This window comes from Colossoma macropomum, unplaced genomic scaffold (assembly GCF_904425465.1).
Source record: "Colossoma macropomum unplaced genomic scaffold, Colossoma_macropomum, whole genome shotgun sequence".
Lineage (NCBI taxonomy): Eukaryota > Metazoa > Chordata > Actinopteri > Characiformes > Serrasalmidae > Colossoma > Colossoma macropomum.
The window spans coordinates 17,544,219-17,565,171 of record NW_023494796.1 but is presented as its reverse complement, the minus strand read 5'-3'; the positions used below and the strand labels follow the sequence as shown (position 1 = coordinate 17,565,171).

Below are 20,953 nucleotides of genomic sequence, written 5' to 3'. Positions count from 1 at the left end.
GTTTTATAAGTAATTATTTAGATGCCTCGTCCAAATAAAATCAGTTTTAACAAAGGCCGAACAATAAAAATTTGACTTAACTGAAACAAAAACAACCCACAAAGAAGCTTTCAAAGATTCTGAAATGCTTAAAACTAGGACTTCACATTAAAAGATTTGTAAAAACATGGCAAAAAAAATATATATATATAAGTGGCTATTTAAAATATAACTAGTCTAGTTTTATCGAGTACCTGTGAAAGCCCTAGTAATTTGTATCTTGGTGTTAGATCAACAGCATTTCATAAGGAATCGTATGTTTTACCCATTAAAGGGGAATTCCACAATTTATTTTAGCAATTCTGGATTATTAAATTGTTAAGATCTAAATTCTCGAGAACTTTGCTGAGCCAGAATGGAGAGTTGCAATGGTGATAGGAACCAGACCTCTGAAGAGTTTAATGCCTCTAAATCACAGAAAGTTATTACATTAAATACTTGCAAATTTATTGCCTGATGTCTGATGTTTTATGATAGTTTTAAAAAGGTTAGTCCATTTATAGCAGAGAGATACAAGCGTGTCATAAGGTAAAATAGTCCCCAAAGAAATGCATTTTTTCAGATTCTTTGGAGACTTATGTGTTGTAGAAATAGCAGCCCCTGGTTCCTATCAACACTACTGTAAAGAAATCAAAGTTGGTATGTTTTTCTACAGTGAACCATTTCATTTCACTCTGAACAACTTTGTTTACATCCCAACTCTCATTATGAATATATTTAGAAAATAAAAAAAAGTGTATCAAAAGACACATCTTGAGTAGTCACAATGTTTATTATAGCTCTATCACAATACAAAAAAGTCACAATGAAACATTATAAATGTTTATATTTTCAGGATAATTGAACATTCATTGTGGTCAAGCTATGCTGTGATATAGTTAGGCCTACTGTGATTTTGTGACTTTTCATCCACTGTGAGCAAATACATTGACGTGATCCAGACATTGAGTCGAATGTGCTGTATTCAGAGTGTTAAAATGATTATTTTCACTTTGACACTTTTACATAAGTAAAAATGACTAGTGTTCAATGAACTCCTGTGGCTTTTAGCTCTGGAGTTAATAAAACACTGGTGATTTCACTGCGTATGTGCATATCTAAGGAGGATCAGTACAAGCAATAACAGAGAGAAACTTTTTTGGAAGTACTCAAACTTAGAGACTTTAGACTTTTTCCAAAGTACGATTTGGATGGTTTCCGTGGAGAAATCCAAATGAAAGTGGCCCTTCAGAAAGTACTAGGACATGGTCAGTCTTTCAGATGCTCTGCATAATACCTGTGACCCAAAGTCTGAGGTGGCTTCAAGAAAGAATCCTACGAAGCAAAACATAAACAGTGCTTAGTCAACCCCTTTTTAAATAAGCCATTTTTTTTCTTTCGGACACTTTTTGGCAACTTTCTATTGCTGAATTACTTGCTACCTCTGGCTCAGCTCAAGAGATATATACTGCGTACAGCACCAGGCAGTAATCAACCCACTGTGTAGAGTGTTTGTCGTCGGAGAGCAACTATTTATGTTTCTGTTGCTGAGTCTCTGCGAGTGTCATTTGTCCTTCGATCGGACGCCTCGAGGAAGTAACAAATGCCAGGGATGTCGGAGGGGAAGTTGGGCGGAAGTTCCTCTCTCGACCGCGGGATGAATGTGAACTCGGGGCGATCTTTTAGCAACCTGGGGCGGACAGGGCAGAAAGCACAGCTTCAAAAGGCAGGTAATTTCTCACATCATCTGGCAGAGGAGAGCCTAACAGTGTTGAATGAAATTTAGTAGTTTGCATGCGCTGTGTATTTGGAAAAGTGCTCTAATAAATCTACTTTCATGTTCTGCATCAGTTGACCAGTCAAAACAGCCATTAAGTACAAGTTTGTTTTTTTTTCAGGCGATATTTTCTGAGGAGATTAGGTATAAGATGCTTCACTTTTATAAGGAAAGAGAAAGTCAAAGGAAATTTTTTTTGTGAAAAAAACACCATTTTTTCCAAATAGTGATTAAAAGCTACAGAGGAAATGGAAGGAAATAGGACTCCTAACAACCATGCAAGACCTGGTAGGCCACCAAAACTGTCCCCATCAGATAAACGGCACTTATAAAGCTTGTATCTTTTAGAGAGAGGAGAAAATCAAGCTCTACTCTTCGGATTTTTAAAAAATCTACAGGTGTTTCTGTCCACCTTTCCACTGTGAGAAGATAACTCAGCGCTATGGATCTGAACGGATGTTCTGATTGAGAAAAGAAAATAGGTGAAAAGAAAGAAACTGCTAGTGTTCTCAGAACAATGGACTGACCACCCCAACATTGAATGTGTTTGGAATTATTTGGATTGTGAGAAGAGGAAAATGCAACCAAGATCTAAGACTGAACTTCGGAGATGTGGAAAAATATCCCTGCAAATTTCTCTAAAAAACTGAAATCAAGTCTCCTGAAAAGAACAAAAGCTGTAATCAAGGCAAAGAGTGGACACACTAAACACTAAATATAATAAATATGAACAAACAGTAAATATTAAAAACTATATTTCTCCTGTGTAACTTTCTGTTAAATGTGTTTTCCTGTTTTTTTCCAGACACTGAAAAATGAATAACTTGCACTTAATGACCATTTTGACTGTACATTAAATAAATGATGGCTGCTGTCTGACATTTGCACGGTACTGTGTGTACCACTAGGCTGGTGGTAGTAAAATTAAAGTAAAATAACACAAAAAAATACTATTTTCTGGGTTATTTGCTGTTGAAATGATTATTAAAACACTGTTTGAGGGAATCCATTGGAGTCTATTAATCATTTAATTATCTCAGTTGGTATTATCAGTTATCAGAATTTTGTAAAAATTTCTTAAAATTTCTATTAAAGATATACATTTACATCAGTTGAAGAAAGGGTGGTAGAACAAAATGTGTGTGACCACATGGAAATGAAGAAGTACAGAATGGAAACTAAGAAACAGAAATAGAATTGTCATTAAGTGTTTAGACCAAATGAGAAAAATGCTGATGTGCTGGTTGCCAGCTGCTGTACCTGTAGGTGGTGGGGCTGATGTTGATCTTCCTTGGTAGACTACAGGACTCAAACTTGTTGGCTAAAGTGACATTATTGCCAAAAAGGCAGTATCGGGGCATTTTTACACCAACCACGCCAGCCAGAACGGAGCCAGAATGGATGCCAATACGCATCTAAGAAGCACAGATTAATAGATGAATACATCAAAATCACTGACATTCAAAACACGATCATTAAAACACGATAATTATGATCATTAAAGCAACTTAATTTTAATAATCCACTCCAGATACTCCGTAGAAGTTCACCTTGTCTTTAGTGAACATTCAATGACATAGTATCTGTTAAATTCAACTTACAGAGCAATTACATTGGAATTTCTGTGTAATTCAATCATTAAGATGTAAACAGAGCCATTCAGGTCATTCGTCACTTTCTAATCAATCAACAATTTGTTCATTTTGTGCTGTGAGTATCCTCCAATCACAAATGAGTGTGCTGGAAGTATGTTGATGAATTAAGGCATCCACATGATCCAACAACCATAAATAATCTTGGTCAAAATAATGTCCAAGTCAAAATAATGCAAGATAATCTTTACCATTTAAGCATATCACAATCGTAATACATAGCAATAGAATCACAATCTGGTCTTTTGTCCACCATCATTCAGCCCTAACAGAAAACCCTTAATGCTCCATAAAACTGTGGAGCTTAAGCAGTCAGACAAGTCAGATCTGAATGATAAAGTAAGCTGAGTAAAATGTAAAAGCAGCAAGATGGTTAAGGCACGTGACTTCCGTAAATCACAAAAGCTGCTCGTCACGGTTCACCTAATATCTCGTTTGTCAGGCTGAGTTTAAATTGTCTGTCCAGGATAATGTAATATCTATATCTCACTGATAGATTGCATCCCAGAAAAGCTTTCTGGACATTTACTTATCTAACGGTGTTTAACAAATGAATCATGACAATGTCATTTAGCAGGACGAAAATCATAACTCATGCTCTCTTCGCTCTAGTCAAACCGTGAGAACACTTCTGTGCCTCGGCAGGCCATTCTCCTCACAGCGTCTTTTTAGTGCCAAAACGTAAGAGCCTGTTGTCTTCTGAAAAAATACAAATAACAAATAAATAAATAGGGAAAAAAAAATTAATCCTGTTTGTCAGTTACTCTGCTATGAATAAACTGAACATGCTGTATTTAGATGATACATGCTGCATGAACAGTAAGACATTTGGGAGAAAAGGTCCTGTGGGAAATTAGCTTGTGCAATGGAATTTAAAATGTCTGAAATCAGCACAGCAAATAATTGTTTCAACACTCGCAAACTGAACTATAAAGGACCATGCGTAAGAGGTGTAAAGTACACTTGTTACGTCCAACAACGTATTATTTACATGTCTTTTTTTTCTTTCCTCTCTTGCACAAGCTTCAGTTCTCGTCAGCTTCCTGCTCTCCCGTCTATCATAGCCACCAGGTGCTGCTGCTGAGGGAGGTGTAATGGCGCGCTGATTGGCTGTGCTGAGATCGGGGCAAGAGCTTATAAGCCTGGTGACTGGTTTCCTCAAGGCTCTTCCTCCTTCCCTTCATGTTGTTGCCAGACCAAGAAGTTCCAACATGGAGAAGTTGGGCCTACTCTCTGTGTAGTTGCTAGTCTAATGTATTGTGTGAAACTGTCCACCGTGGTGGTATGTGAAGCCTTTTCTTAAAAGACTTCTAGATTGAAAGCTGTAGTGGGTGTAGCCTTATTTTCTTTGGGGTTTGTCTTTGTCTTTGTTTTTGTTGAGGGAGTTATGTTTTTGTATTTTTGTTTCTTTTGTTTTGTTCAGGTAAGTTAGTTGATTTGGAGAGGTATGAGACTAGTAAAACATGTTAGAGTGTGATTGGTCTGGCGGGTTGGTAATGGGAAGTTGGGGGAGACACTTTTATGTTGCGGCCTACCCTAGATGGGTCGTAACAGCACTATATAGCCACAAATATGTAAACACCTGTCATGGGCATTGATATGGAGTTGGCCCTCCTTAAAAGACTTTTAAAACTCTTCTGGGAAGGCTTTCCGCAACATTTTGGAGTGTGTCTGTGGGAATTTGTGCCGATTCAGTCAAGAGAGCATTTGTGAGGTCCCCTGATGTTGGAGAAAGCCTGGCTCACAATGTTCCAGTTAATCCCAAAGATGGTCTGTAGGGTTGACGTCAGGGCCCTGTGAAAACCACTGGAGTTTCTCCACATCAAACTTCAAACCATCTTTATGGAGCTTGCATTGTCATGGTGGAACACTAACAGGCCTTTGCTATGAAGTTGAAAAAATATAATTATTTAAAATGTCTTTGTATACTGTAGGATTAACATCAATCATCACTGGATCTAAGGGGCTGAGCCCAAACTCTGAAGAACAGCCACAGCCCATTATCCTTCCTCCACCAAACTTTACTGTTGGCACTATGCAGTCTGGTAGGCAGCATTCTTCTGGCATCGGCCAAACCCAGATTCATCTGCTGGACTGCCAGGTTGTGATCCACCACTCCAGAGAACATGTTTCCAGTGCATCCAGTGGCCCAGTGTTTGTCTATGGAGACTGCATATGCACTTCATTTTACACATCTGATAGCAGTGAGTGTGGAAACACCTGAACTTAATAATTAAGGGCTGTCCACATACTTTTGGCCATAAAGTTATAACCTGCAATAATATGAAAATGGCATTTGAAAGATAAAAAGACAGATTATGACAGAACTTCACTGGAAAAAAAACTGACACACTGAATTTACCTTATTCAGATGTGTACATAGTTTCCACATGAATACACATCAACAAAGTTACTGTAAACTGAGAGGCAAACCTGGGTTGATATAGTATGCTGTATTAATGTGAAAATAATGTTCACATTCGAATAAAGTAAATTAAGTGCATCAATTTTTCATTGTGTTCTCTGTTTAGTAACTGACAAAGACTCTAATATGTGATGTGACACTGACCCTAATGACCTCCCCCATGGGGGTTGTGACCTCATCGGACAGTTCCATCATCTTTAGGGCCATGAGAGCAATTTGTACAGCGTGGGTCGGACTCTCTTTGTGCAAGCCTCCGGCAACACAGTATGCATCTCCAATGGTTTCCACCTAAAATAGAGGAAAGCAAACGAAAAACAAGTTCATTAACCCTTTAAACCAACAGTGCTCACACTTGTGGCCGAAGTGCGATGTTTCTGGTGGCATTTTACAGCAGTGCAACAATGATGCGCAAGCTTTCTAAACTAAAAATAGTGCGTGGAAAGGTGCTGATTCTGTTTTAGGATGTGTTCTTGACAATGAAGTTACCGCTTAGAATCTGTAAAATATTCAGTCATAAAATCACAAGCATGCCAGTTGTTCATGCAAGCCATAAACATAGTAAAATAATGCTGAAACATTTAACCAGAATCAAGAAATCAGGAAAGGTAAAAAGGTGAACAACATAAATAGCCAGTAAATGATAGAAGGAAGACATATATATATATATAAAATGTTAATGTTGTGTTCGATTAAATAATTAAAATCTTCCCTTTTCAAATCTGTCTTTTGTGTTCAATTATACTTTTGACTTAGCCTGTTCGTTTCAGACATTTGTCTTTTTTGAGATTCCATAATATGGTAGTACAAGAATTTCAACTGAGAAACAAATATCACAGTAATGTGAAGTCAGCAAGTGGACTGAGAGTCTGTACTGTTTATAGGGTCCTGAAAATTTTTGCCTTTAAAAACATTTTTATAATATAAATAAGCATACATACACAAATTACTTAAAAACTATTAATTTATTCTTAAAATAAAGGCTATTATTACCTTTATTCTTATATGTAACATCTAAATTTTCTCTTATTCTTTGGTGCAAAAACAGTCATAACAAAACAGTTATCTGTGCTTTAAAGCTTTTGCTTTAGTCTTCTGTAGCAAAACAGAGAGAGAGTGCAAGAGACAGAGAGGTGTGTGTGTGTGTGTGTGTGTGTGTGTGTGTGTGTGTGTGTCTTCTGTATTATTATTAAGAACTACCATTGTATTCTCACAAACATGTCTACTGCTCCTGATAGGCAAGTGGCCTTTTTCGCTTACACATGTGAAATGACAGGGAGATTTTTCAAAACACTGTTTTCTAGTGATGGGCTTTTCTGGCTCTTTTCAGTGAGTCAGATCAATTGGCTTCTTCATTCAGTAGCACAGACAGTTTTTTGGTTTTCAAAATTAGCTTAGACAGTGATATTATTTATCATTTAATTTTCAATAAAACCTTAGTCTACCTCCTAATTAACTAATTAACAAAAAATCCATTATGTTTGTTATTTATATGAAAACTGAATCAGCCTCTCTGGATGAATTAAGAGAGGCAGGGATCAGCACATGGGCAAAACACAGGCGAATCCATCAACTAGCCATCAACCATCAAAGGCAGGAAAAAAGTAAAAAATCTTAGGAACTAATGAGGCACACTTGGAAACACAGCTAAGAATCACGTGAAAACTGCCAAAAACAAAACCAGAGACAAACTGATGATGAAACCACAGCAGGTGTTGGGGATAATGAGGGGCTGCAGCCGTCATGTTTCAATGAGATCCAGGAAGGGGTCCTTTGATTTTCAGCTTCAGTGTCATAACATCTAGGCATTATCTTGTCTAAATTTACCGCCCCCCCCAAAAAAAAAAGGGAAGTCATCTCCCAACATTCGCCTAAAAGAGCCAACTCGTTCATGAATAACACATCACCACTCCTTTCAGTATTCAGCATTCATGGCAGACATTAACGTTGAATCCTGCTATATACAGCCCCATTTCCAAAAAAGTTGGGACGCTGTGCAAAATGTAAATAAAAACAAAATGCAATGATGTGCAAATCATTGAAACCATATATTTAATAGAAAATAGTACAAAGACAACATATCAGATGTTGAAACTGAGAAATTGATGAAACTGAGAAGTGATGAAACACAGTGGTAAACATGACCCTGTCCCAACTTTTTTGGAACGTGTTATTGGCATCAAATTCAAAATGGGCATATCTTTTTCAAAAAACAATAAAATTTCTCAGTTTCAACAATTGGTATGTTGTCTTTGTAGTATTTTCCTTTAAAAATATGGTTTACATGATTTGCATATTGCATTCTATTTTTATTTACATTCTGCACAGCGTCCTAACTTTTTTTGGAAAAAAAACCTGACACTAAAGAGTAATCCTAATCGCAATCCAACAAAATGAATTTCACAACCTAGGGATTAATGCTAATTTTTCAAGTGTGCAAAAAGATTACAATGGGCAGAATATCACACTTTGCCGGTCTGATTTCATGATACTTCTTTGGTGCACCATGAACACAGCTGAGAGCATTACATATGTATTACAAGTTAATTTTGAACAGATTCATTCAAACGTTTCCTTATCTCCTGAGCTCAAGCCACACAGATTTCCAACACAGATTTCCATGGTTTTTGGTTCCCCACATAGAAGAGCAGCTGGCAGACGACGCTGCCAGGTTAAGAGGGAGATCTATTTTAGGACAGAGCCGTTCCGTAAGAATGTAAGCAAAGCGGCGTCCCAAACTAAACTCTTCCTCTGCCGTCCTTTACAAGAGATCCATCTCCAGCGTGGAGGAGATGTTTTACTTTAGCAGAGACACTGATTACATTAGCCAACCTCCCAGCAGATTACGAGCAGTTGGCTGAAAGATCGGCTGATGAACGATTGTCCTCACTAAAGCACTTTGGCTAAGATAAAGGGGAAAGGACCGCGTAGGTTTTCGACTTCGTAGGGTCTTCGAGAGAGCTTGCCAAAAGTTCTTTTTCTCTTCGTTTGCTATGAAATCTTGAGTGGAGGGCGGATTTCACAGTATACCAAAAACAGTCATCCTAGGGACTCATGCAGCTTCTATCCCAACAGCAAAATTTATGTTGATCAAACAGATATCAACATAGCTTTGTCACGAATTTGCAAGACATTAATTCAGTTGTTGCAACTCGTCACTGTTTCCTTGGTACAACACTTCAGCTATGATTAAGTGGAGGCAAGTTAAATTAATGGACAAGTTTGGATATAAATCTATCAAGCAGAAAACAATGCTGAGCTGCCTTTATGCTTCCAAGATCAACAAATCACACTGCTGAGAACATAAATTATGAATGACACAGACTGATTCCTAATGAAAATGTGGTTGTGAGCCAGTATTTTGCTGTAGTCAAAGCCCAAAACCCTATTAAGAACTCTTTCAGACTCTTCTTAAAGTGAAGAGTATTGTTTTGGACCATTTAAACATAAAAATATCTTACCTTCTGTATTGTTCCTTACAATTCAACCAGAGCTCTGTGTAGTCTTAAAAATTAAAACAGTTTCAAATATGAATTTTAACAGTGCATAAGCTTCGACATTGAGTGATACTGGTCCTAGCAGAGTGCATTATTACAAAGGTTCAGATCTCTTCATGGTCAACCAAAGATGTAATGTTAAATCAGAACTTGATCATTACTGTAAACTTGAAAAAGTCAACATTATTGCCAAGTCTTGATGAAATGTATCCTCTTGGATTGGTATAAAGATAGTGTCAGTACAACTGTACATCTAATGATGGTTCTTGAACCCCTTACGCAAAAATGGAAATAACGAAGACCTCAAAACTATGCTACTGAAAGCATTTAAAGCAACTCTTTGGTTAAAATCAAATGTACACAGTTTTCTGCTCATCTGAAATGTAGCCAGTCTGTCAAGACATGTTTAAGAGTTAAACTTGTGAGGTAATGGTTTGTGGTTGGTGGCAAAATGTGCATCTAGGACTTAGAATGCTGAGCACAAAAGGTAGGACCATTGTGCAACTAGGTCCTACAATAGAGAGCATGTAGAAATAGGAATACTGTATTTTCTTCTTTTTGAAGTAGTGTCTGAAATTTGCTTATTGGGAGCTGCACTAGAGCTAAAATGTTGCTAATCATCACACACTTGGATGAAAATGTGTCTAGTTGAGTAATCTTAAATAGGATTGCTTATGAGGTTTCTGAGACTGCATGACATACTGTTATCTATAAAAATGAACAAAAAAGTGATGTAGCTAAAACAGTAGTAGCAGTCATGGTGAAGCATAATGTTTATAGTAGCTCTTTTGAGACACTTTTGAAAACTACCCAGTAGCTATTTTTAGAATGCCCAGCATGCAATCATTAGGTAAAAGTAGCTAGTAGGTAAGTACCAGACTGATGGACGTCTTTAAAAGTTGCAGGATGGCTGTCAACTCTCATACCGGAGGCTCACACAATTAGGCCTAATGTCATGGCCTCACACCACACTTGACACTTACCATGCATTTTTTCTGCCCATTGAAATGACCTCTCGACGAATCAGAACACCTATGAAGTTTATTACTACTGCTGCTGCTCCAGCTTTCACTAATGGATTGGCTATCCTGACACCAGGGAAGAAAATGACTAGCCCATTTTTGCTGTGTGTTACCTTTGACACCTTTGCTGGTGTCAGAAGTGGGATAGTAGCCCCCTACACTATATGTCATGCTGTTATCTATAATAAATTATCAAAATATTCTGCCGTCCTACAAACAGTAGTAGCTGCCACCTTGAAGGCTAAATATTATAATAATTTTATTGATCTGCCATAAAGTGTCAGCAATCACATAAACAAGTCTTATGAGCAACACAGTTTGAGGCAAGTTTGAGATGATTTACGCACGCATTACGTTTGTACAGTGCTAAACACAGCTACAGTCTTCCATTACTTGTTAGCTACTTTAGGCTTATAGCTCCAGTGCAAAACTAAAGAAGCAAACATGTCTGATCAACTATATTAAGCATAAATCGTGCACATTTTATTAATGATGAAACCCTCACTTCAAACATCCATGAAAAGCTTAGTAAATATGATGGGCTTTGGGCCATGGTTCTAAAAGTGAGCTTTACCATAGCTTACCTTGTACACATCCAGCTCACCACAGTGGCGATCGAAGCGGGTGTACAACTCACTGAGCATGGTGACCACCTGCATGGGCGTGCAGCGTGAGCAAATGGCCGTGAAGCCCACGATGTCTGAAAACAGCACTGTCACTCGGTCGAATTTCTTGGCCTGCACAGGGAGGCCTTGCCACAGGCGCTGGGCCACGTTACCAGGGAAGATGGTGAAGAGGAGCTCCACAGTTCTTCGTTTCTCTTCCTCCAAGGCCTGGTGTGCCTGCTCCAGAGCTGCTTTGGCCTTGCCTAGACGTTTCTTCAGGCCGTCCTGGGCCTTGGCCTGCTCTCCCACCAGCACCACATCCCTAAGAGCATTGTTGATAGGGATATCGGATAGGTAAAGGCCTCGGCCCGTCAGCTCCTCAAGCTTGTCCACACACGGAGAGCCAAGGAACAGAATGGCGTTCATCTCAGACATGAAGATCATCTGGCCCTTCAGGTCCATGTGCTACAATGAGAAAGCATGACTTTTAGCATGGATGCGAGGACTGGACAATAAATTGTTTGACAAATGTTAACACATTCTTTAACAAGGAAAGAAAAAAAACAATGACAAAAAAAGGAAATACATTTCAAAACATCTTATTAGCTGAGGGAAAAATTGCTAAGGGAAAACGGTAGATTTTCAGTTTGGATGAATAATAGATGCTGCCTCTTCAGATGAACTAATGAGCTAGGACCACAGCTAACTGTTACAAAAGTGAATGACGATGAGGAGTCATTGTTTTCTACAAGTGTTTTTACCCATTCAGTGGATGATGTACCAGCATATTAGTTTGTCAGGGAAATATATTTTCACTTTGACTTTTCCTCCTGCTTTACAGCACCCTTAGTGCAGTCTGGTTGGAATTCTTCTCCAGGTTTTCTTCACACAAAGAGCTTACATCAGTCAGATGTTGTGCTAAAAGTGCTTTTCTCTGAAGTATACTAAAGAACATCATGAAAGTTTCCCAGTGGTTAGTGTTTTGAACTGTAGGTTTGGTCAAAATAAAGCAGGCTGGTCATTATCAAGGGTTCATTCATGTGTTTGTAATATATTGCAAGCCATTTTACAGTCATAGTACATAGCAGTATAACCACAACATAGTATTATGTCCCTATCATGCAGCCCTAACAGTTGCTACTTTTGAACATCATTTATATGAACAGCTCTAGAACAGCAAAATGGAAATGAGTCTCATGTAGAGGTGTACCAGGTGTCTCTCTCTTAATTACTGTCACTATTATAGCCTGTGGGAGTTCTCAAAGTAGTCTTAAAATCAGCTTTGGTTTAATTGCGTAGTATCTCATTTTAAAGTAGTCTGGGAGTTACTGTGATACATATAAGGCCACACTATAAGCACTTAATAGGCTTTGTAATAGATTTAGCTGCAGGGTTCTCAAATATAGATTTATCCCATTTCATTGCACCTTCATTCAAATTGTATTAGCCCAGTTAATTGTGGTAGCCTAAAACGGTTCTTTTTAACAGTGAAGCCCCTATGGATCCGGTCCATAGGGATTAGCGACCTTATAAGGGGCCCGTTGTGTAAACTCAGGTGACATTTAACAAGTGTACTGAAGATTAATGCATGCTCCTATTGAGTGCATAGTGGTTCAACAATCCTGAAAGACAGCAGTGTACTTTGGGGAGATTTTATCTTTCTTTTCTTCTTCCTCTCTCTCTATAAACCAAGTGAATTGCCAAGGAGAAAGAATAAATAGCCGGACAGTGAGGATTTAAACATTATTCCTACATGTCGATGGGCAGCAGGCTAAGAGGGACAAGAGTTAAGTACAGTTAATTATCACAGTATGACTGGAATGTCATCAAACATGCAGTATGGTTCAGAGACCACCCATCATTTACTTTTTTAGCTTTCCAGTTAATTATTCAGCATCAGGAAAAAAGCAGAAAATATATTTAAAAGGAAATGACACAGAAGCCCCAACAACTAAATGTAATATCAGATATTTCAGTATTTATTGTGTCCACTCTGCCTTTATTACAGCTTCCATTCTTTTCAGGAGACTTGCTTTTAGTTTCTCAAAGAAATCTGCAGGGGTATTTTTACAAACCTCCAAAGTTCAGTCTTAGAAGTTGGTTGTATTTTCTGAGTCTCACAGTCCAAGCAAGCCCAACCACGTTAAGTGATGTTGAGGTCTGGACTCTGGGGTGGTCAGTCTGTTATTCTGAGAACAGCAACTTCTTTGTTTGTTTTGCTAATTTTCTCTTTTTGTCTGTTTCCTTTTCTCAGTAAGGGCTTCTTGACAGCTGCACATCCTTTCAGACCCATAGCGCTGAGTTGTCTTCTCACAGTGCAAGTATGGACAGAAACACTGTTTTTTTTTCACTTTTTTCATTTGACATTTTCCTTCCTTATATAAGTGGATTATCTTATATTTAATCTCCTCAGAAATATCTCCTGAAAATGAGTAACTTGTACTTAACGGCTGTGTTTACTGGAAGGCTGGTCTCTGACTTTTGCAGAACACAAGATGATAGAGTGAATGCCTCCAAGGTGAAAAACTGGACAGACTACATAGAACCAGACCAGGTTAACGAGAAAATGCCAGATGTTTTGTTTACCTTTATATGCATCTACATATGATGTGGTAATCCTCCCAGGTAATTCTTAGCCAGTAGCTTTAAATAGGTTACATTTCATTATTTGATGCTATGACAAGTGGATGTTTCTACATGACTTGACATTTGGCTCTGTGTTAGTCTCATCGTCTGCGTAGGAGTGGGCTTCCTCCACAGAACAAAAATTTCACTGCGTAGAGGTTACCTTTTCATCCTGATCTAGGACCAGTTAACCTACGCTAAACCCTATTTATAGCTATCTGACACCCCAAAAAACTGGTTCTAAGGTCAGTGGAAAAGAGCAGGAGGAAAAAAATCTCCCTAATTACTCTGCGCTGATTAGTCCTGACTCCTGGTGATTTGCTCAGCAGCTCTTTCTATGTCTAAATCTGGGACAGCCTTTGATTTTTCCGCCTCTTTGATCTGAGTGATTTAAAAAAATAATAATAAATAACTGAGCCCAGCCATAGATAGAAACTACATTCCACCATCAATCAAAATATACCAGCAGTGCAGTGCAGTGTATTGAAGGAGCTGCATTGTTTTTTCCTCATGGTGTACACAACAAATCTTAGGTAAGCAATGCACTCGATCTAATGTTGCTGGGTAAGCAATTTTACATGCTGCAGTTGGCCCACGTTTAACATTGAGTTCCTGGTCACCCAGCATGAAGCTCATTTTGCATCGTCTGAGAAAAGGCAAAACATGCCAGCAGTGCAGTGTGGTCTGTTGAAGGTCTCAAAGCTGCATTATTTTTTCCTCAGCTGAGCTGAGCAGAGCAATGCGCCCAATCTAAAAAAAAAATGTCCAGGTAAGCTCTTTTACATGCTACATTTGACCCACGGTTAACATTGAACGCCTGGACACCCAGCATGGAGCAAGTAAAATATTTATGATTACCTTTCCAGAGCTGGCTGTAGAACCGGACGACTGCTGTTGCTTCACTCGTAGGATAAACTGGGTGTTCAGCATGGTCAGGATGCCCTGGAAGTTAGCCCGTATTTCAGGCAAGACGATGGCAAAGTGCTCCTCAAACGTTGGCCTCCTCTGGCTGTCTCTGCTGCGCCCCAAGCGCTTCCTCAGTCCATCTCCTATCTGCAGCAGCCCCATGTCCTGGTCCAAGAGAATATGGAAGGGAAAGGTAGTGTAGAGCAAAGAAAGAGGGATATCCCCAGACGAGTGTGTCCTCATGGGGCTCGGCGTCAGGCTCTTGGCATCCCTCACTGCCACAGCGTACAGGAGATGAGGCTGGTGGCTGGCCTGGAGGGCGCCGCTGTCCTTCGCCCCCGCAAAGTCCATCCTGACCTCCACCTGTGTGCAGTAGAGGAACCTAGCCGCTGCCTGGATGATCCCAGGGAAGAAAAGCTCTGCGGTGGGGTGAGGGTTGAAATAATACACCGTGAGGAGTCCAGGGTCTTTGTCCAGGCACAGGACAGAGGCTTGGCTCACATACTGGCGAGCCTCGGCAGTGGGGGGCGTGCTCTGCTTTAAAAGGACGTTGAAACTGTTGAGGAAATCGTGGAGGGCGCCCCCGACCACGCCCAGAATGTGGCTGTCCTCCTCATAGCAGTCTCGGAACACTTCCAAGCCCAAGGATATCTTCAACATGTCCATGTGAATGCCTGGAATTCATAGTTACATATGAGAAAGTATGCTGATAAGCAACACATATACCATAACGTACTAGCCAGAGTTTAAAGTGTGATGCTTTGTAGATGCTCATCTTCTCTCTAAATATAAAAACTAAATATCAGTTAAAATCACCTCACATTCTAACCCTAACATTGTTGAGAATCAGTTGAGTTTCATAAGACAATTTGTTGTAGGACACATATCCTACAATTTTCTTGTATTTTACTTTCCTTGAGGTTCATTTATGACATTTGTATGACTTTGTGTACCAAGAATGGCCATAATTAATTTTTACGTGTCCATTTTTTGACCTCTTTTTATTCCTAACAAGCAAACATGCTATTTTTATTATGCAGTTCAGGCCGAAACACTCCTTATGACTTCAGTGTGAACGGGCAAAGCTAAACTACTGCAGGCTTAATAGCTGGATCTTTGTAAATGCATTGTTTGTAACATTGCAAAACCAGTGAATTCATAATGGGCTTAGTTTCCAAATATAGACCGTATTGACTGAGGAGTGAATGGTACATTTTGAAACATATTATAGCACATTTTTCTGTTTTTTAAAACAAAGCAAGGAAATTACTTTTTCTAAGACATAGGCCCTTTAATAATTTGTGCATCTGTGGATAATCTATATTAGACTAAATTAGACAAATAAAGCAGCAGCAAGCAATGCTTTATGTACCTGTTTTCTGTGAATATATCTTCATGACATCTAGTAGGTCCTCAGGTTTTTCCAACATCTGACAAAGATCTGTGTTGTGTCCTGCAGGGCTGTGGACACACATGACATAGAGTTAGGCAAAAAACTGTGAAAAAAGGACGCACAAACATGAAAAGAGCGTTGCGTGTCAGCAAACCACTGAATTATTCATGTAACTTTAAACTATAACATTTCAAAGAGTAATAACACAGTTTATGTGTTATATTCCACTGATATATTTCATTTTTTACTACATCCTTTACAGAAACGCCACTTGCATTTCACATGTGATCACATTCCACAAGTAAAAAAATGCAGCATCGTGAATAATAAGCAGTCACATATGTCAGTGTGAATGTGATCGCGGGTGACAGTGTGAATAATGTGCTCACATGATATCATTTGAATGAGATCGCAAGTGGCAACGTAACAAAGTTATGTGACAGTGTGAATAAGCTGTGATCACACCTGACGATGTGAATAGTATAATCAAATCACACCATACATCACATGTGACAATGTAAATGTGATTGCATATGACAATGTGTAATATGCGATCACGTGATAGTGTGAATAATTTTTGATCACACATGACATGACAGTGTGAATGACGTGATCCCAAATGACAGTGTGAATAATACGAGATCACGTGACAATCTGAATGTGATCATGTGACATAATGCAAAAAAAATGTGTAAACACATGACACTGAATAATGTGAGTAAAAATGTGAATAATGTGCAATCACACGTGACACGATATGAATACACGATCACATGTGAAATGTGATCACATATGACAACTTGTGAATGTGATCACACATTCACGAATGTGAATATCTGATCACACATGACATGACAATGTTTATGTGATCCCGTATGACAGTGTACATTATCACATGTAACAATGTGAATGTGATCATGTGACATAATGCAAATAAACGTGTAATCACATGACACTGAATAACGTGATTATGTGTTGAATGATGTCAATAATATGCTATCACATGTGACATGATATGAATGTGGTCACATGTGACCACAGACAATGTAAACTATGTGATCACAGACCATAGTGTAAACAAAGTGTGATCACACGTATGTGGATAATATCTGATAACGTGACACCATAAGATCACAGATGTAACAAACTGCTAATGAGTGAACAGTGACGTGAAAAATCATAAATGACGGATAAAAATGTAAACCATCCACAGCCTAAATAACGTGATTATTCACGAGTGAAGGTCATGTGATTTTTCTGTAAGGGATATAAAATGTGTGATAATGTATGTGTCTCAGGCATCTTACCAGGTCAGGTCTATTTCCTGCTTTATCACTCTCACCATCGCACTTCTCAGTTTCTCAAACTAAAAATGTAAAAACACAGATTACTTTGTCAGAATCAGAGTGTTTATATTACACACTCAAGGGTTCACAGGTTCTTTAGTAAAGGGAATGGTTTGATTTAGAACCGTGAGTTCTACATAGAGCCATTTCACGCTTAAAGGGTTCCTTGCGTGGTGAAGTAGTTCTTCAGATTGGCAGAGAATCAAAGTTCTATACAGCACCTTTTTGAGAATGATTCCCTAGCACTATGTTACGAGGTCATGGTGCCTTGTGACAGTAGATGAACCCTTTTTGGTGCTATCTAGAACCATTTTCAAAAACCATACACTACACATTCTCCATTAATCTGAAGAACAATTTTACTGTGCAAAGAACCATTTAAGCATGAAATGGTTCTGTATAGCACCTTTTTGAAAATGGTTCCATATAGGACCATGTTTTGACCATTGTGGCTTGTAACAGTAGAAGAACCCTGTTTGGTGTTATCTAGAACCATGTTTAAAAACCATGTACAACACATTCCCCATTGATTTGAAGAACAATTTTACCATGCAAAGAACCATTTAAGCATGAAATGGCTCTATACAGATTCTATAATAGGTTCCCTATACGCCCTTGCTAAAGAACCCCTCAAGAACCACCTTTTTTACGAGTATTAACATTCCAGTATTTACTCTGAAGACAAAAGCACAGAGTTTTAAACACAGTGTAGCCTCTCAATGTGCAAATAAAGGCGCATTATAGCTTCTTATGCCAGTAAGAGCTCGTTTAGTAGAGCTAGGAAGAAAAACCAAGTCTCTGTCAGGAGCGTAACCGTTACCTCAGGACAGACCAGTTTTCGTACGCTTTCGCCCAGAGAATGCAGGTTAACTTTGCTCCTGCTCGTTTTGCGTTTGGGCACGGAGCTCTCCACACTGCTCTGAACCTCGGTGGACACCGGCAGCGCATCTCTGGCTCGGTCGCCTCCGAAACCCCCCTGTTCTTCGTTTCTGACCAGCACGGAAAAGGGACATTCTCCTGAAATCTTCAGGTCCTTCAGCTTAGCGCAGAACATCCTTTCGGCGCCTCGGTGTCAGCGTGGTGAGACAACAAACCGTCTACTCTCCGTGCGCGAAACTCTCCGTCCGGCTACACTCATTCCCGACCCCTTTTGCGCGTGAGGTCATTTCTGAATGATGTTAATGAAGAGCTGGAGGAAGGGGTCGTGCTGTAATTCGGCTATTTCAAACTTGAACAGCGACGCCTCGTCCTCTCTCACTCTCTCTCACACGTACGCGGCCAGTCTTCATCGTAAATTCACAGCGGCTTGGTGAGAAGGAGGAGGGGGAGAAAAACCGTTAAGCGCGACCAACCGTCCAATCACAGCACAGCTAATCAGAGCTGCTTTCACAGTAGCCAATGAGAGCGCGGGTGGGCGGGGCTCGTCACGACGCGTTCCACGAGCGCGCGGCGAACCGTTAAAAAGACGTTGGTGATGGACTGAAGCAGGCTGGCTCTGTTTACACCGATCCGTAGCATTTAAACTATTCATGTTTCTACACTCAACGGTCCATTTTATCAGCTCCACTTACTATATAGGTGCACTTTGTTGTTGTACAAGTACAGACTGTAGTCCATCTGTATCTCTGTCTGCTTTGTTAGCCCCCTTTCACCCTGTTCTTCAATGGTCAGGGCCCCCACAGAGACAGGACCACCTATTGTTTGGGTGATGGATCATTCTCAGCACCGCCATGACACTGATGTGCTGGTGGTGTGTTAGTATGTGTTGTGCTGGTACGAGAGGATCAGGCACAGCAGTGCGGCTGGAGTTTTTTAACACCTCCGTGTCACTGCTGGACTGAGAACCAAAAACGTCCAGCCAGCAGCGGCCTGTGGGAAGTGATGATGGACTGCCCTGCTGGAAAAAAAACAGCACAGTTGGTTTATGTTGGTCTGGTGCTGGAAAAAGAATAAGTGGTGCAGAGCTCTACTGTATGGAATCACTGCCTTTACTAAAGGACCCTTGAAAATCTTTTTTAAGTGTGTAGGACTGTTTGATTCCGGAAATTCTGGATTTGACTCCTATTCCAGGTGATGGGAATTGATTGAGTAGATTCCACACAATAGACCGGGTCAGAATGTTTGTAAACATAATTGTTGGCTATATGTCTGAGTAGATAACTTGCATCCAGTCAAACAGAAAGCAGGTCAGTTTATGGCACAGTTTACAATGTGAATTGGCAATAAGGATAAAATCTTTTTGGGCTTGAGGCTGTAATGTCAAATGTACCCCAACGTGGCATTTTATTGATGTTACATTACGATAGAGCTGCTGTAAGTAGTATTAATCACACTGAGGGATCTTCTGTGTTTTCTAACACTTGCGGCTGAAGCCACAATGTAGCGGATCCTTTACTCTTTGTGGTGAAGATGCAAAGCACTATTACACGACCAACAAGTGCACCAAAATGTAAACTAGGACGACATGTTGATGTGTTGGTGGCCATTCTTAGAATTATTACTTTGTAGAGAGTTTGACATAAGCCAACAAACAGCCACAGAATGAGTTTTTGCACTATTTCACGCTCAGCAGAGAAAAATTGAAACTTTCTTCGATTGTACTTGATTCTGTGTAAATGTAGGCATTTGTGTGGTTGTGCAGAACAGTGCAGTGCATTGTTTCAGCCGTTAGGGTAAGCTAAACAGCAAGCAACGTATATAATTAGCCAAAACTAGATGCTGTTATTTGCATTAAATGACCAAAAAGACCATTAAATTGTGAATCGTGGCTGCTATGAACAGGTCCTGTAGTGTCTCAAGCAGGTGGTAAATGAACTAGACCCGACCGTAAGTTCAGTTGGTTCATGTCTGAGTCAGTTCTTGTTTTTGAATGCAGTGAGAAAACACCTTTTACAAAGTGAATTTGATGAAGCGAACTTTATAAAACTTCATCCACCATCACTTCTATATTAGTATACTGGACCATGATAGGTTCAGGCTCATTCATGACGTACTGCATACTACAACTTTCAACTATGGTAACACGTTTAATACAAATGTTCATCTATATAATCATAATAAGGCATCCAAGAGGAAAGTTAAACTCCCAGCCCTACAGGAAAACACAGGCATGCAAACACATGAGTAGTGAAACTTCAGTGTGAGTGGGTGGGGATTTAACTGCAGTAGGCTGAAATTCAAAACAGGCTATTTTTTGCATCTTTTGCATATATTTTTGCGGCTTAGCTCCTATTTATGGATTGTATGGACTGGAGAGCGAATGGCATGTTTTGAAACTTTATCAATGTTTATATACGACGTCAAACTTTTTTATTTAAAGAAAAGTGAGGAACATTTACTTTTCAATCCATGTATCATGTACCATATATATTAAATGTAATTAACACTCCATTCCAACATGTGATCTTACATAAGAATAGGTTTAAAGGAGTAATCCAACCATTTTATATAAACATACACATATTTTTAAACAATTTTGGTGGTTTTATCGTGAAAGAAGTGCTTTTAAAGTAAGATATAGCACAAACACTAATCACCACATACCACAGTGGGGCAGAGAATGAAACAAGATGCTTTTGGAAACAACACATGGCTAATGCAAAGCTGAAATATGACCCAACCATTATGCTATTATTTTATTGCGTAATGCTGATTTGAATGTTGTGGGTATTGTTGCTTTTTTAAAGTAAT

The 20,953-nt window shown here is 39.2% G+C and overlaps 1 protein-coding gene across 1 annotated transcript; it reads right to left on the bottom strand.

The window, feature by feature from the left end:
* Window positions 1-792: 792 nt before the first annotated feature.
* On the bottom strand, window positions 793-18,506 carry gucy1a1 (guanylate cyclase 1 soluble subunit alpha 1). Its single transcript, XM_036582994.1, has 8 exons — window positions 18,084-18,506; window positions 17,225-17,283; window positions 15,897-15,985; window positions 14,477-15,198; window positions 10,973-11,458; window positions 6,017-6,160; window positions 3,056-3,210; window positions 793-1,708 (listed from the first exon to the last, which is right to left on the bottom strand). Exons 1-8 carry the CDS (start codon window positions 18,315-18,317, stop codon window positions 1,552-1,554), a joined length of 2,046 nt encoding a protein of 681 aa, XP_036438887.1. The 5' UTR covers window positions 18,318-18,506; the 3' UTR covers window positions 793-1,551.
* Window positions 18,507-20,953: the final 2,447 nt, after the last annotated feature.